The sequence below is a fragment of the Molossus molossus genome, unplaced genomic scaffold (assembly GCF_014108415.1).
Source record: "Molossus molossus isolate mMolMol1 unplaced genomic scaffold, mMolMol1.p scaffold_m16_p_10, whole genome shotgun sequence".
Lineage (NCBI taxonomy): Eukaryota > Metazoa > Chordata > Mammalia > Chiroptera > Molossidae > Molossus > Molossus molossus.
The window spans coordinates 25,223,002-25,239,136 of NW_023425345.1; the positions used below are offsets into that span (position 1 = coordinate 25,223,002).

General features: G+C 46.2%; 1 protein-coding gene across 2 annotated transcripts in view; it reads left to right on the forward strand.

Annotated features, from left to right (window-relative positions):
* Positions 1–13,320, forward strand: part of BORCS5 (BLOC-1 related complex subunit 5) — an 88,875-nt gene extending 75,555 nt beyond the window's left edge. For both annotated transcript variants that reach the window (XM_036250694.1, XM_036250693.1), the window contains exon 4: positions 12,669–13,320. In XM_036250694.1, coding sequence (XP_036106587.1) covers positions 12,669–12,899 — 231 coding nt within the window. In that variant the 3' untranslated portion in view covers positions 12,900–13,320. The remainder of the gene's footprint in view (positions 1–12,668) is intronic.
* The last annotated feature ends 2,815 nt before the right edge of the window (positions 13,321–16,135 follow it).

Consider the following 16,135-nt stretch of genomic DNA (forward strand, 5'->3'; position numbering starts at 1 on the left):
ATATTCTTCAATTATTTCAATATAAGCTTTTTTATTCTGTTAGAGAAAAGAAAGGTTATGAGAGTTTATTAGGTGGGGTAGGCTAGACCGCATCTATAAGTGGACTCAAAGATGTGTGAGGGCTCAAATACAACAGGGGTTTATTTCGTTCTCATGTTCAAGGTGGGTGCTTCTGGTTGCTAGGTGACTCTCCACCAAATTCAAGTATTTGGGCTTCTCCCAGCGGAGGTTCTGCCACACCTGAAGACCACATTGCTAATGGCATCCAATTGTTGGAGGGGAAAGAGAGTGGGATAGTACAGATGGGAGGTTCTTAGGGGCCAAACCTGTAAGTGTTGGCTGTCACTTTGGCTAGAACTCAGTCACATGGCTAACTACAAGGGGGCTAGGAAATGTAGTCTATACATGTGCCCAGGATTATACTTACGTTGAGCTGCATTTTGAGCATCTGTGTTATCCTTGAACTTGCATTCCTGAAATGCATCTCTAGCCCGACTTTGAGAGTAAGAATAGCTGGTGCAGGGTTCCATGGTAAACTTCACTTTTCCTCCCATCAATGAAAGCCAAGTGGTATTAAGGAAAACTTTAAGTGTTTAACATTAAGTGAATAAAACAGGGCACGGTATTACAATTTTTAACTCACTGAGACAAGAATAGGCCTTTCAGAACTTTGTATGCATGGACCTTACCTGCCTGTTTTGTTGGTGAACCCATTCAGCTCTGTGCCAGGCTCTGTTCTAGGCACGAGGATTTGTCACCGAACAAGACAGGATCCTTTCTCACAGACCTTCTGTTCCACTGGGGAACAGGCAATAAGCAAGGTTTAAAAAAGTAACATATGAAGTATGTCAGATGCGTGCTAAGAATAAAAATGTAAAGCAAGAAAGGGGATTTGAAATGTCAGTAGGATGCACATTTTAGGTAGAGTGGGCTGGGAAGGTTTACTAGAAAGGGACTTATAATATGAAGGCCTCTGGCCAGTACAGAGCAAGCCCGAGATGCTCCCTCAAAACTCTGTCTCCACCTACAGTTTATCGAATTTTTGGACCAATGACAATTACAGTACCCAAGATTTTATGCATTATTTACAGTCTAGTTATTCTCATACTTATTTGGATATTTTGGACTGGAGACTTAATTGCTATCTCTGTTGTTAGTTGGGAGGACACATGTAGATTGATACTCTATAAAAAAATATATCTCAAATTCTTTCAGGTTCCAAGGATTCCCAGAGGATTTCTCTAAGACATGTTCCTAGAGCTTGAGGCAACAGTTAACTGTTTTGCTGCCCATACTGATAGGCTATCCTTTAATATTATAAGACTCAGCTGTATGCTACAGTTCTCATTCTGTACGTGAGCAGAGAGTGTATCGCGTGTCTAAGGTGACAGCAAACCATTACTAGAAGTTGCTTGTGCAGAAGGCTAAGGTGACAGCGTGCCGCCCAGAGCAAGTGAATGTGCATGTACTCTGCAGGACTTGAGGGAGCTATGTGAAAGAAAGGTTATTTTAGGGAGTAAAAGTCATTCATTTCCAATGCAGCAAGAGAGGGAGGTGGTGATGTTAATGTGTAGACATATCCGTGGCACAGTTACAGCATAGAGTCAGCAGTGATTTCTTCCCCCACCCTGAGGTACCTCAGCCATTCTCTCCTTCACCCTTGCCGAGACCGGAGTCTCTGTAACCAGTCACTCCCCTGCCTTTCCATTTCTTGTTTGTTTTTTTATTTTATTTTTACTTTTGTTAATCTTCACCTGAGGATTTTTTTCATTGATTTTTAGATAAAGTGGAAAGGAGGGAAGGTGGGAGGGAGAAAGTGTGAGGCAAGAGAGAGAACATTGATGTGAGAGAGATATATTCATTGGCTGCCTCCCACATGACCCGACTGGAGCCAGGGATCAAACCTCAACCCAGGGCCCTGGCCGGGTTGGCTTAGCGGTTGGAGCATCAGCCTGCAGAGCAGAGAATCCTGGGTTCAGTTCCCGCTAGGGGTACGTACCAAAAAAACAAAACAAAAAACTCAACCCAAGTACGTGCCCTTGACTGGGACTAGAAATCCTCAACCCCTTGGTCCATAGGCCAACACTCCAACTGCTGAGCCAAACTGGCCAGCTGTTTGTAATAATCATAATCTCCACTCCTGCCCCATGTCTTCTACTGTGCTCCCTGCTGTTAGAATCTGCCCCTTATCTCTGCCTGATGAATCCTGCACTCCCATCACTATATTCTGTGATCATCCTGGTTCCCTTGGTCAGAAGGGATCCTGCCTCATCTCTCCTCTAGTGCTCAGGAAGTGCTTGTCGGATGAGTTTGTGTAGTGACAATGAGCTATCACCTCAGCTCTCTGCGTGGGTGATGACATGAGCCGCTGGCTCTGGAGACCAGGCTCTGGCATGTCAGCGGAGGTCATCCGGCACAGGGTCTGGAGCACAGATTTCGACCTCGCTGTGACATACCAAAATAGTATCTTAGTGTCGCCATCATGGTCATTATCATCATCATCTCCTCTTCCTCCTCCTCTTCATAGTAGGTGTCACCTATTCATTCTTTAGGCACAAGTTAGAGGATTTCAGCTGTAAAACATTTACCTCCACACCATCTACAAGGCCTGCTCTCTCTGAGTCAAAAAAGGTGGTATTCTTCGATAGTTTGGGTGCCTGAATAAGGGACTTACAGAGCACATAGTTAATCCAGTTGTACATTGTTTAATCACTTCAGCTCCGGTTTTAAACTACTGAATGTGTCACTTAGGTCATTCAAGCTTACTATTATTTCCCTTTAATCCTGGCACTGGGAAGGGGAGTCCAGGTTACGTATATGGCTCCCAGGTTTTCTTCATCATCCACCCACTCCATCTACCGACGTAACTTCTGCGCCCCTCTCTTAAAGAAGGAGGAGGAGTAGAGGTACAGCCGTTGTTTTTACATGTTTGCTGTGTGCCAAGTCTGGAGTAGGCATTTTACATGCATTAGCACCTGTGTGTGACAGATGGAGAAACTGAGGTTCAGAGACCTGAAAGGTAAACCATTCAAGGCGACACAGTTGTTAAATAGTGGAGCTGGGACTCAAACCCAGATCTAAACCTGCCTTTGAGACTCTAAATGCTTCCTGTGGTTCTTTTTTTCTCTCCATTTCTTTACGAAGGATTTTACTTGCCAACTTCTCTTCATGTTTATGCCTAATGCTAACTTTCCCTGACTCAAATCCTTTATAATATTTCCTCCAGTTTCACAGTTATTTTTATATTTTAAAAGCAGTCCTTATAGGATGCAACCACACTTTAAAAAATAACCCTGAAGACCCCACACTTACATCTTTAAATTGCCACCTCTCTCCACTCTGAGGCTAACTTTTCTACACCCCTCAGCGATCACTGTTTTGTGAAAGGATCTCGGAGGACCAGGGTCGTCATGAACAGTCAGGGATGCAGACAGAGGAGGTCTGTAACTGAGAGAAAGCAGAACAGGGACTCTCAGGGAGGCAGATCTGAGGTGTCCGTGTGTCCTGGGCTAATGTCTTCACAGAGTCCAGGGAAAGCTCCCAAGGCAGAGGGGGAGTGGGGTCTCTGTCCTCCAGCTTTCTGTTCACCCAGAGCCTTTCCTTTCTGACTTGCTGCCTTTCATGGCCCTCGCTAGCCGTTTTCTGCGGGCCAGGGTGGGAGGGGTAGTCTGCCTGACTGACATATTTAGCTTTGGGACCTGCTTAAAGGTCTTGCGATTTCTTTCCCGCCTTCCCGCCTAGACAAAATTGCCAAGGGTACGAAGGCATAAGGGGAAGTTGGGCAAGACATAAAATAATAATTGGAACAACATGATGCAATTCAAATTCCTAAGGTCCTGTTTTCTCTTAATTCTCCTGAAGACCCAAAAAGAATTTGTTTCTTTACTGAGACATTTAGATCCATTGTCTGAACGAAGGAAGCAGGTCACTTCAGAATGTGCGCTCTGTGGGAATCCATCCACCCGCGTGGTGTAACTAATGTGGACATTGGCGACAGTCAGCCGGTCGCTTGCCGTGGAGCAACAGGAAGTGGCAGACTACTGAGGAGCTGGAGAAGGGTACGTCATTCCAGAAGGAAGCGGAAGCTGCACGGCTGTGGCTGATAGCTGCCTACTTGCAGATCTAGGTCCACCTGAGCAGGTTCTGTTCCTAACAGACATGGACATGATCGTTTGTTTTGACCTTGTCTTTTGATTTTGACATTAATTTATAATAGATTTTTTGTTTTCCTGATGGCCAGAAAAGGTATTCTGAAAAACTTTGTCCTAGATCACAGTTTGCACACACAGGTATAATTCATCTGACAAGGTGGAACTAACTGTGGACAAGGAAATGTCAGCGGCCGACTTAGTTGCTTGGGACAGTTGACAGCAGTGCTGTGTGGTGGCCCCTGGACTCCAGGGGGCAGAGTCCAGCCCTGGCTTGGGCGGCACGGCGGTGTGGACTAGGCCAAGTGCCTGACCACTCTGGAGTCGTCTCGCAGGGAGGGGGTGTGTTTGAGTGTTCTCTCAGGACCTTCTGCTCTAAAGTGCTATGTGCTAAGCCCCTTGGTGAAGTCAAGGATCCTGAAATGCTTGTACTAGTGAAATGTCAGAGTACAAAGTGTGCAAACAGACTTTGCCAGTGAAAATGTCATTCACGTTTATCCCCTTGGTCTTCTCTCAGGTTTTGTTTCTATAAATATACATGTTCTATCTGGTAATTTGTTATTTTCGTTATTAAAAAATAAATGTTGGTGGTTAAATTAGAAACAAATGTATTATTTCACTGTGCTTGAAAACTAAAAATTGTCATTTATTTATTTATTTTTGTTAATCCTCAACCAGGGATATTTTTTCCATTGATTTTTTTTTTTTTTTTAGAGAGAGTGAGGGAAGTGTAGGGGGGAGACATCGATGTGAGAGAGACTCATTGATCGGTTGCCTACACCCCGATTGGGGCCAGGATTGAACCTGCAACCCAGATTTGTGCCCTTGGTTAGGAATTGAACCCATGACCCTCAGTGCACGAGTTGACACACTCTAACCACTGAGCCACACCAGCCAGGGCAAAAATTGCCATTTAAATTCATCTGTTAAGAATTTCAAAAATGTATTGAACACATTACTCAACATGGTATGTATTTCAGTGAGGAATAAAGATAATGTAGGTATAGTGCACAGTTCAATTTAATAGATAATTAATAGTAGTTGTAACCGCTGTCTGTTATTTTATTACATTAATCAAAATTATTAGGGAGTTACTGACTACTATATGCTTTGTTCTACCTACCCAGTCATGCTGATATGATGTATATAGATTACTAAAAGACACAGTCCCACTAGTATGGATTTCAGTTTTTGTTTCTGAGACCATGTGGACTGAGATTTGCCAGAGAAGAGTTTCCCTTCTTGTCTGATTTATGCATCAAAGATGTGATGTGAGTACAAATGACAAGCATTTACTCTTATACGCTGTTATTACAAACTGTTGTCTTCAGAAACAGGGCCACTTCAACATGTACAGTATGTGGTAATTGGTGACCTTTGGCCTGTGATGTAATTAATGAAAACATCTGCCCATTGTTTGTCCATTGTGTAAGAGAGAAGCATCCCAGAGAACAGAGAACTCCCAAATCCTCTCTAGGAACGATGATCTGGAGGAGGGTCCAAAAGCCAGGATACACACAGTCGATCTGGAAAAGTTTGGGTTGCAGCCTAGCATAGCCTAACTTTTCTAATCTGTCTGAATCCCCAGCAGAGGTCAAGTGCAGGTGTGGTGGGGATAGAAGATGGAGGGTGGGCTAGCATGTGCCAAACTGATGATTGGAAGCAAGGGGTATTCCACTGTCTGAAGTAGAGACAGCTAATAATATGAGTCAAAGACATAATACGAGGTAGCTCATGTATGAAAGCTAGAGCAGCTAAGCCCAAGCACCAGGTTCTTAGAGTGGGAGAAAGGTCTTAGGAAGAAGGCCTCCCATCAGAAGTGAGTAAGAATGTGGCCACTATAGGGTCTGTTTAAGAACAGGCAAAGAAGGTCCCAGGAGATTGCTAAGAACTCAATTTTGAGGTACCTGTTACCCTTTTATAGTGTACAGTTCAGTGATTCTTAGTATAGTCACACAGTTGTGCAACCAATACCACTGTCTAATTCCAGAACGTTTCATCACCCCAATCTCCTGTTCTCCTATCCCCTGGCAACCACTAATCTGCTTTTTACCTCTGGATTGCCTGTTCTGGCCACTTCATATAAATGGAATCGCAGGTGGCCTCTTGTATCTGGCCTCTTTCAGTTAGCATGACGTTATCAAGGCTCACCCATGCTGTATCCTTGCATGTGTTTAAAATATTGTTGATTACATTCCTTATGGTTGAATAATATTCCATGTGTGAATATACCACATTATTTTTATCCATTCATCAGTTGATGGATATTTGGGTTGTTTCCTCTTCAGGGCTATTGTGAATAATGTTGCCATGAACATTTCTGTGCAAGTCTTTGTGTGGATATATGTTTCAGTTCTCTTGGGTAGATACTTAGGAGTGAAATTGCTGGGTCATATGGAAACTCTGTGTTTAGCTTCTGGAGAAACTGCCAAACTGTTTTCCAAAGCACTGTACCATTTTACATTCCCATTAGCAGTGCATGAGGGTGCTTATTGCTTCTCCACATCCCCACTAACACTTGTTATTGTATGCCTTTTTATTTTAGCCATCCTAGTGAGTGTAAAGGGGTGTCGCTTTGTGGTTTAGACTTTCCTTTCTCTAATGACTAATGATGTTAAACATCTTTTCATTTACTTGTTGGCTATTTGTAGATCTTCTTTGGAGAAATGAGCTATATTTGCAGCACCAGATTTTGCCCTTTGGACAAGCACTAATTTATGTAGTTGTGCTAACTGCTTTCTAACCAGCAGAATTGGTAGTTCTGAGATTCAGAACATGTGAAAGGGTGAAGCTTTATATAAAACACTGCAGCATTTTCCTTTGAGTGTAGTCATATAATTTGAGAATTTTGTAATTTCATTTTAGCGTTATGAAAAACAAATCTCTAAGCATATTTGGCCATTCAGTGGAGTTTCTTACAATAATATAAGTTTTCACTGTTATAGCTCTGTTCTATTTTTAGATCACTCTTGTGCTTATCATCTCATTCATAATCTTCATAACACTACTGTGAGATAGGAAGGACGGATCACAGGTATTACTATTACCACTTTAAGAAAGTAGAAGCCGAGACTCAGTTTATGATTTGTCACACAACTAGTAGGACTGAAATTCAAGCCTTATGTATTTTTTTATTTTTTTATTTTTTTTATCCTCACCCGAGGATATTTTTCCATTTTTTGTACAGATAGAGTGGGAGGGAGAGAGAGGAAGGGAGAGAGAGAGAGAAGCATCGACGTGAAAGGGACACATCGAGTGGTTGCCACCCGCATGACCGACCAGGGCCGGGGACAAACAGCAACCGAGGTGCGTGCCCTTAGCGGGAACCGAACCCGGGTCTCTTCGGACCGCAGGCCGACGCTCTAACCGCTGAGCCAAACTGGCCAGGGCAAAACTCAAGTTTGTTTTTTTTTTATCCTCACCCGAGGACAGTTTTTGATATTTTGTTCAGATAGAGAGGGAGGGAGAGAGAGAGAGAGAGAAACATCGACGTGAAAGGGACACATCGAGTGTTTGCCACCCACACGACCCAACCAGGGCCGGGGACAAACCGCAACCGAGGTACGTGCCCTTAGCGGGAACCGAACCCGGGTCTCTCCATACCGCAGGCTGACACTCTAACCGCTGAGCCAAACCGGCCAGGGCAGCCTTATGTATTTTTTTAAACTTTATTTTTATTGTTGACACTATTACAGATGTCCCCATTCCCCCCCTCCTTTGCCTATCTCCACCCAGCCCTCACCCTCTCACCCCTTCCTCTGGCCATCCATACTGTGTCTGTGTCTCTGGGTTATGCATGTATGTTCTTTGGCTAATCCCTTCACCTTCTTTCACCAGTCCCCCCGCCCCCCTGACAGCTGTCAGTCTGTTCCATGTATCCATGCCTCGTTTCTATTAGCTTCCTGTCTTTTTATGGTAATGAATTATTAGCCATGTCAAGGATTTAGAGTGGGGAACCTACATTGCTAACAATCAGTAATGTGCCCATTTCCAAACAGACATTTGAGGCATGGCCAAGTCCCTCCAGATTGTTACCAGCTTCAGTATTCCTTTTTTAGATAGCTGTAAAATAGGATGAATTGTCATTTTTTCTTTTAGCCCCTTGAGCTGGACAAATCTTACAATAAAAGAGAAGAATTGGATATCACTGTGTATTTATTACACTTTGGAACACAAAGGATGTTTGTGCAAGGGAGGATCAAAGCTGGGGCTGGAATCAGAACGTGAGACGAGGGACAGAGCCCTTGGTTAGCTGGTTTTGGCCCATTGTGGCCTCCTCCTCCCCATCTTCATAGTCCTGACTTGCCCTCCTTGGGAAATAGGAATTTAAGTGTAGAACGAGTGCAGAGAAAGTGAACTATCTGTTGAGACAAATAAAAACTGGCCCTGAGGCTTAAGTTAACTGAGGGACATCACATTAAAAGCTAAACATTACTTTTTTCTTTTTTTTATCCTCACCCAAGGACACTTCTGCATTCATCTTCAGATAAAGCTGGAGGGAGAGAGAGAGGAAGAGAGAGAGAGAAACATTGATGTGAGAGAGACACATCTAGTGGTTGCCACCCACACGACCCCAACCATTGCTGGGGACAAACTGCAACTGAGGTACATGCCCTTAGGGAACCTAACCCAGGTCTCTCTGGACCGCAGGCCAATGCTCTAACCACTGAGAAAACTGGCCAGGGCTGATTATATGATTTTTAATCTTTATTCTGTTGAAATGGTAGGTTACTTTGATTTTCCAATACTGAAAAGGCATGCATTCTTCAGATAAACTCACTTGGTTAGGATGTATTACCCTTTTGTATATTGCTTGGTTTGATTTGCTGATACTTTGGATCCGTATCTGGCAGTGGACTGACCAGGTGGGCAAATAGGCTGCACCGTTCAGATAGGGAACAAGGTTGAGCACATTCTGCAGAGAGCCATTGTTTTAGTAAAGCCCGCAGATATACCCACAATTAATCTCCCCTCCTTTTTCGCTTGTCCGTTGAACTGTACTGCTGTGAAAAACAATATATGAGTATGTAGGACAGGTCTGAAGTATGAGTTTGAGAGTACATATTTGGTTCTTTGAGGGCAAAGACTTTATATGCTGTTACAGAGACTCAAAATTACAGTGGCTTATACAGGATGGAAATGGATTCTTCTCTCCCATGCCTGGTACTGCCCTCAGCCACAAACGTCCTCATGGACCCAGATTCTCTAGCTTCCTGCTCTGCCAAACCAGTGATGTGACCTGCGTTGTTGTGTGGATGGAGGGGGCTGCGTCCGCATTCCAGCAGCAGCAGAGTGGAGGAGGGGTGAGCAGAGGAGGAGCAGCAGAGGGTGCCAGCCAGCAGCTGCCACCGGAGACGTCCACGTAAACATCCCGCTATGGAACTTGCGGTGGAGAATAAATAGTCATTCCCTGTAGCAGAAAAACTGATCTCTCTTTTACATTTAAATGTTTCTGGAAGTTTCTGAAACAAAGTTATTTGCAACATTTCTCTTTCTGGGCCTGAGTTTCCTGTAATAGCAAAGTTATGTTAACAATGACAGTGGAAAAGAAAAGCCATATTAATGTACACAGTAAACTGTGTGGGTGTGAATAGTTTTGGTTCTCATTACCAGTATATTATAGTTATGCTTCTAGAATCTTTGTGCCAACAGTAGGAATAGGAAAGTTGAATAAAGATAAGTCCCAGATTGTCAAAATGGTAAGATCGAGAATTGCATTAGATGCTGAGTTTTCTGCCTAAAGTCATGTCAGAATAAGTCTGTGCTGGGTCCATCGACATGTACAAAGACAGGACAGGGATTAGGGATCAGGAGCAGTTGTCTCGAGAGCAAAGGAGTCCGCTGGTGTGGCTCAGTGGTTGAGCATCAACCCATGCACTAAGAGGTCGCCGGTTCAATTCTCGGTCAGGGCACATGCCCGGGCTATGGGCCCGATCCCCGGTGTGGGACATGCAGGAAGCAGCCAGTCGATGTTCTCTCTCATCGATGTTTCTCTCCCTCTCTCCCTCTCACTTCCCCTCTCTATAAAATCAATAAAGGGGAAAAAAATTTTTTTAAAAGAGAGAGCAAAGGAGCCCTGGCCAGTTTGGCTCAGTGGTTAGAGTGTCGGCCCACAGACCATTGAGTCACAGGTTCGATTCAGGTCAAGGTGACGTACCTCAGTTGCGGTTTGTCCCTAGCCCTGGTCAGGATCGTGCGGGAGGCAACCAGTCGATGTGATCCTCTTGCATTGATGTTTCTCTCCCTCTCCCTTCTTCCCTCCCTCCCTCCCACTGTATCTGAAGATAAATAGAAAAATATCCTCTGGTGAAGATTTTAAAAAAAGAGCAAAGGACATGAGAAATAGGTATCACCAACTTTTATTACATCTTTCCAGCTATTAAATTCTGACTTGCACCAAGTTGAGATTTTCTGGCAGCAATTGGAAAGAATGGCAAAAGATTTAAAAGGCAATGACTTTTCCATCATGTGCTTCACTGTTCTTTAATGCCAAGCCATGTACCAACTAAAATCTCATGTACCACTAATGGTACACTCTCTGCTTAGGAAATACATGTAAAAGGAAGATGCTGGACTGGGGAGATCTGGGTTCTAGTGTTGGTTCTGTCACTCTGAGACCTTGGAGGTTACTTAACCTTAAGTTTCCTCTTCTGTGGTATTGTTTCGTGGAGTGTTTGCACTTGGCTTTGAAAGACATAGTGCAAGTACGCATGCACAGCACGCCTGAATGGTGTGCTCTCACCTGAGCATGAAGCATGCCGTGGCTTTGAACTAAAGCTCTGGCTACATTGAACAAGGGTCCCAGCTGGACGCGGGAATGTGTAGGGATGTGTGTACCATTTGGACAAATACCTTGCTAAGATAGTTGTGAAATTGCCTGATCAGGTGTACGTCAGGGGATGAGTTGATTGCCAAGGGCCTCAGACATGATACGTTAGAGCCTTAGAGGCTGTTTCGGACAGATCCTCAGGTTCCCATCTGTTAGAGTTGGGTTGCGGAATGGGAATGCCCCAGAAAAAGAAATGTTGCAAATAACTTTATTTCAGGAACTTCCAAAAACATTTAAATGTTGGAAAAAAAAAGTGATAACCTGAGAGCGTCCTGAATTCTGGAGCAGGCTGTCCCACGAGCCACTCTGGTCCTTACAAGGAGGCCAGCTGGCTCCCACATCCCCGCCTCCCTCAGAGGGTGGGTGTTTCTAGGTGCCAGACGAACTGCGGTCCTGGAAAGGCCTGGGCGGGACTGTTGTGAACACAGTGCTGTTTACCCGCTCACCACCTCCACAGTGCCAGCGACTGAGCAGGGTTGCAGAAAACCCTCTGAAAGTCTGCGTTGTTCCCACATTATTTGGAGTTTCCCATTCAGATGTTGTTGTGTTTCTCCCTGGGCCCCTCCCATTGGTGTCTTTTCGTCCCCATGGCATTTATTTCAGATCAAGGGAGGGAAGAACCAATCCAAAGTGCAGCACCCCGTTCTGACCCCTCCCGCCTCACCATCGCTGTCCACGCAGACACGGTATAAACACAGAATGGGTTGTGTTTTCTTGGGGTTAGCTTTTGTGTCTCCTATGTTAGTTCAGTTTTGATCACACCACTGTGGGAGGCTCTGAGGTAGCATGCTCGGGCACTCCGCAGGCCGGGCTGGGAAGGGGTGTGCTCCTGGGTGGATGAGAAGGGCACAAGTAGCATTTGAACTTTGGAAGTCTTGGTAGTTTGTTTCTTCACTGGGGGTGGGAGGATGAGGAGTGAGTGGATGTGGGGTCTACTCACAGGAGGGGGCACAGGCATCCACAAAGTAGAGGTTCCCTCCCCCTATTTTATCCAGATGGTAGGTTCCAAAAAACTTCACCAGGGGAAGAAAAGAGGTCACAGAGGGGTGCCCACAGCCTGAAGTTTGTTTATGTGGGGGAGAGTGAGCATGAAGCATCCTCACAGTCTGCCTGATGGGGTGTGGACTTGAGCCCTGGTTGGCATTTTGGTCCTGGGAGGGAGAGCCATCCCATCCCTGTGGTTTTGCCCACCTACAGCCATTCAGGGAAGACTGCATTTTAAAGCACCTCTGTGCCACCCAATGCTGTGCTGGGTGGGTTTGCATGTTATTTCATGCTCACGGCAGCCCTGCAGCTCTGGAATTTGTTCTGCTCCCCGCAGGTGCAGACCGAGATAGGAAGCGTAATTATTATCCACCCAAGTGGGAGCCAGATTCTGTCTCTGGTCTGATTTTCAGGCCCAGGATTCTTTCGTGTGGAGAGATGGAGATAGAAATGCCAGGGTCTCGACAAGTATAAGTGGCTCACATTCCCAGAACACAGCTGGAGACAGTCGTCTCTTAGTCACCTCTCACCATGAGACTGCAGGTCACAGCTTTGTTCACGGAGGGTTTTCAGTGCCCCCGCTTCCCCTGAAGTGAGCCAGCCCCACCCGGCCGGGGACTGCGCCTCATGCCGGTCCTGCTGGTCGCCTGACGCCCTGGACAGGACTTGAACTAGATTGATGCATTTCACTTCCTTTTCTTCCACAGATGGATCTTTCTGTAGAAACTCTCTTTAGCTTCATGCAAGAACGCCAGAAAAGATACGCCAAATATGCAGAGCAGATCCAGAAAGTCAACGAAATGTCCGCCATCCTCCGCCGTATACAGATGGGCATAGACCAGACCGTGCCCCTGATGGAGAGGCTCAACAGCATGCTGCCCGAGGGCGAGCGGCTGGAGCCCTTCAGCATGAACCCCGACCGCGAGCTCAAGCTGTAGCACCCCAGGCTGGCGTGCTGTGGGGACGGGCCTGGCACACCAGGACCCTGAGGACGTGTGGAACCGAAGTCCGATGCTGTGACCGGGGCGCGAAGCCGGTTGAGGGGGATGGGAACAGCCCCGCTGCCTGGACTCTTGTGTTGCCCCCCCCCCCCCCCCATGCAGCTGTTCCCGGTGCGCAAGGCACCCAACCCGTTCTCAGTGGTGCCTGAAGTCGGAGTGGTCTTACTAGGATTCTGCACAGAACTCTGCATCAGGAATTATTTTTATTTTGTTTAGATTTTTTAAATTGAGAGTGTATATTGTCTAGTCTGGCTATGGAGAGAAGGGGAGAGAGATTTTAAGAAGCTCTGTGTCCTTGATGCCTCCATGAAATTTTACTCAAGGCTCCGGGTTACGGGTTCTAAACATAAAGAACGAATTGAACCGGGTCTGTGTGTCGTCACTGTTCCTGCTGTTCGCACCCTGGCAGGTCTCCCCCCAGCCCTCCTGCCCCGGTGAAGCCCTGGTGGTGGTGTGTGCCAGGTATGGTGCCGCTCGTGCGTGGTCTCGGAAACCGGCGGCTCCCTTTCTACACCCTCATCGGGCGCGTCCCCCACTGACAGCTGGCTCCCTGATGCACAGTCGAGGTTTCTCTCCAGTACGTCAACACTGGCAGGACCCCCATTTTTGTAACAAGGTTTTAGGCAGCATTTGTTTTACCGGCCTGGCTTTGACAGCACTCACTCAGCAGGCTTCACAGGGCCATCGCATGTGCCAGGCCCTGTGCTGGGGACAAATGGCCAGAGGCCCTGCCTTCTTTGAAGACAATAAACTCAAAATGCTGCTGGATTTCTATGGGAGAGTAGGAAATGAAGCAGTTTGAGTCACCACAAAGGTGACTTTGCACATTATAAGTGTTCTAATGGAAGAAAAGACTGAAGAAGCAAAGAAGTGGGTCATAGGAACAGATCCAGGCGGGGAAACTGAGACAGAGCAGGGGAGGAAGGGAAGCCCCTGGGGCCAGCATGTCATGTGGGTCTCACCGTGATCCCTTGATGCCCCCCAACCTCAGAGGGGATCCTTCAGTGTCAGAAACAGCGTTTGGTATATTTGTAAGATTAAAATTGACCTCACTTAAGTTAGCATATCTCAGGTAAACTTGATCTGCTTCTTGGAGTTATAAAATTTTTAAATCTTGGATTTTAATCAGATACCATCTTGCAAGGTTCTTACAACCCAGAATAAAATGCTGGGCAGAGCAGTATGAAGCTGCGTGCAGAGGAACGCAGTGCAGGCCACGTGGTCCGGGATGGGCTGCACGCTGGAGGGATTCTGGATGACAGAAGAAACATGAACGTTCTAAGCTAAATGGGAAAGAGTTAATTAAAAAAAAAATTCAGACATAGGTAAAAAACAACAGCCTCTAGGCTTTTTTAAGGACCAAAAAAAAAAACCCAAGATTATTCATTCCCTCTGAGCTGGAAAGACAAGTTGGAAACCAGAGCCCAGGGAAGAGGCCAAGGTCGCATCTACCTCTCTCCCAGGTCAACCTCAGCTGCCATCTCTGCTTGCTGGGCACTGGGGCCTTTCCTCCCCCGTTGTAAGGCGGTGGGGGATCTGAGGAGGGAAAGTGGCCTGAGGGAGCCAGGGAGGAATGGAAGCCGTAGCTGAGGTTAGGAGTTGGGCCACACTGGGGAAGGAATTTGTCTTTATAATGGCCTTTGATGGTCAGGATTTTCGTGGGGCGGTAAACTATTTCTAGAGCAATTCATTAGAGAGTTCAAATCAGGGAAGATGTTCTGTAACTTAGAAACTTATTAAATAGTAAAGGTATTCCGGGAAATGTCGTGGAGGAGAAGACAGCAACATGGGTTGAATCATGTATCGTCCCACTGTTGATGTGCAGTGTCCCTTCATGTATTACATTTGCGTGTCATTGAGGATCTAGTCGGGACTGTATGCTGAGCTATTGAGCTTTCTCTGCATACCGTTTCACACTGTTTTAATATAATTTCACAGTGCATTTTACTATCTAATTTGGCTATACTAGATTCCACCTACCCTTATTACTGTGGGGTTTTTGTTCTTTTTGTAACTTTGTTTTTAAAATCTTCAAACCGGCAGAAAAGTGGCAAAAATATAAGGAACTCACCTGGCCTGATAGTGAGAAGCATTTCAAAGCCATCGCCATCAGGTTTTTTTGTTTGTGTTTTGAGTCCCTGGAGTGTCCAGAACCCAGCTCTGAACACAAGGACGGCTTGTAGCTTTCCAAGAAGAAAGGGCTGGTTGTCTACAGGGCTACAAAAATAGTTCAGGGCTCAGGTGCCGTCTCTGCACTAATACAATTTACATAGTAAAGTGAATTAGACAAAACTTGCCGTGAACTTAGATCTGCGTCCAGAGTAGAGCAGAGGCTACTTACCACTGGGTGTGTGGGTGGGCGGGCAGCAGAGAACAATAGGTAAATTCAGTATTTTAAAAAAGAATTCAATGAGATATTTATGGTGTGTGGTGGTTCTGCGATGTTGTCCACTTGTCTAACGTGTACTGTTCCCCAGAATCCCCTTCCTGTTACTGTCTGGCTAGGTTGAGCCACAAGAGGAACGTGCAGGAGATGTGTTGGTGGCGTAGCGCCGTGACCATGCTCACTCGCCGGAAGGTGCCGAGGGTCAGGCCATGTTGCATCTCGCACATTTCATGGGTCTTGTGGGCAGCAGCTGGGCCCACCGCTTCTCAGGCCCCTGAAGAACGCTGCCTGCTGTTCCTCCAAATCCGGGCCGGGTATGACACCAGCTTCCTCGGGTCATCTGCGGCAGGGAGGACGGAGGCTCAGAGAGGCCAGCGCGGGTTCTGGCGAGGCGGACGCCGGCTCCACCTTGTTGCTTGTAGGCTGCGGTTGTACTGGTCCCCCCACTGCAGACCCAGCTTCTTGCCTGACCACCTGCCCGGTGACCGCAGGGAAGGGAAACAGCGGCACTGGGACTCCTGCACCAGCTGCTGTAATTAACTGCTTCAGGTCAGTCCCTTTACTACCCCCTTTCCTGCGCTCCATCATTCCTAGTGGTTCTTCTCTGATACCTGTGTTACCTGTCCGTTCTCTCCTCAATATTTTACTTGTTTCAGTGGATTCTGGGAATCTGAGTGACTTGTTATTTCCAGAAACAGTTATGCTAGATGTCTGTTGGTTATGCTCGATGACCTGCCTGGCCACTGTAGGATGTTTCAGGAGTGAGGCAGCAGCCAGAGTTGTGGAA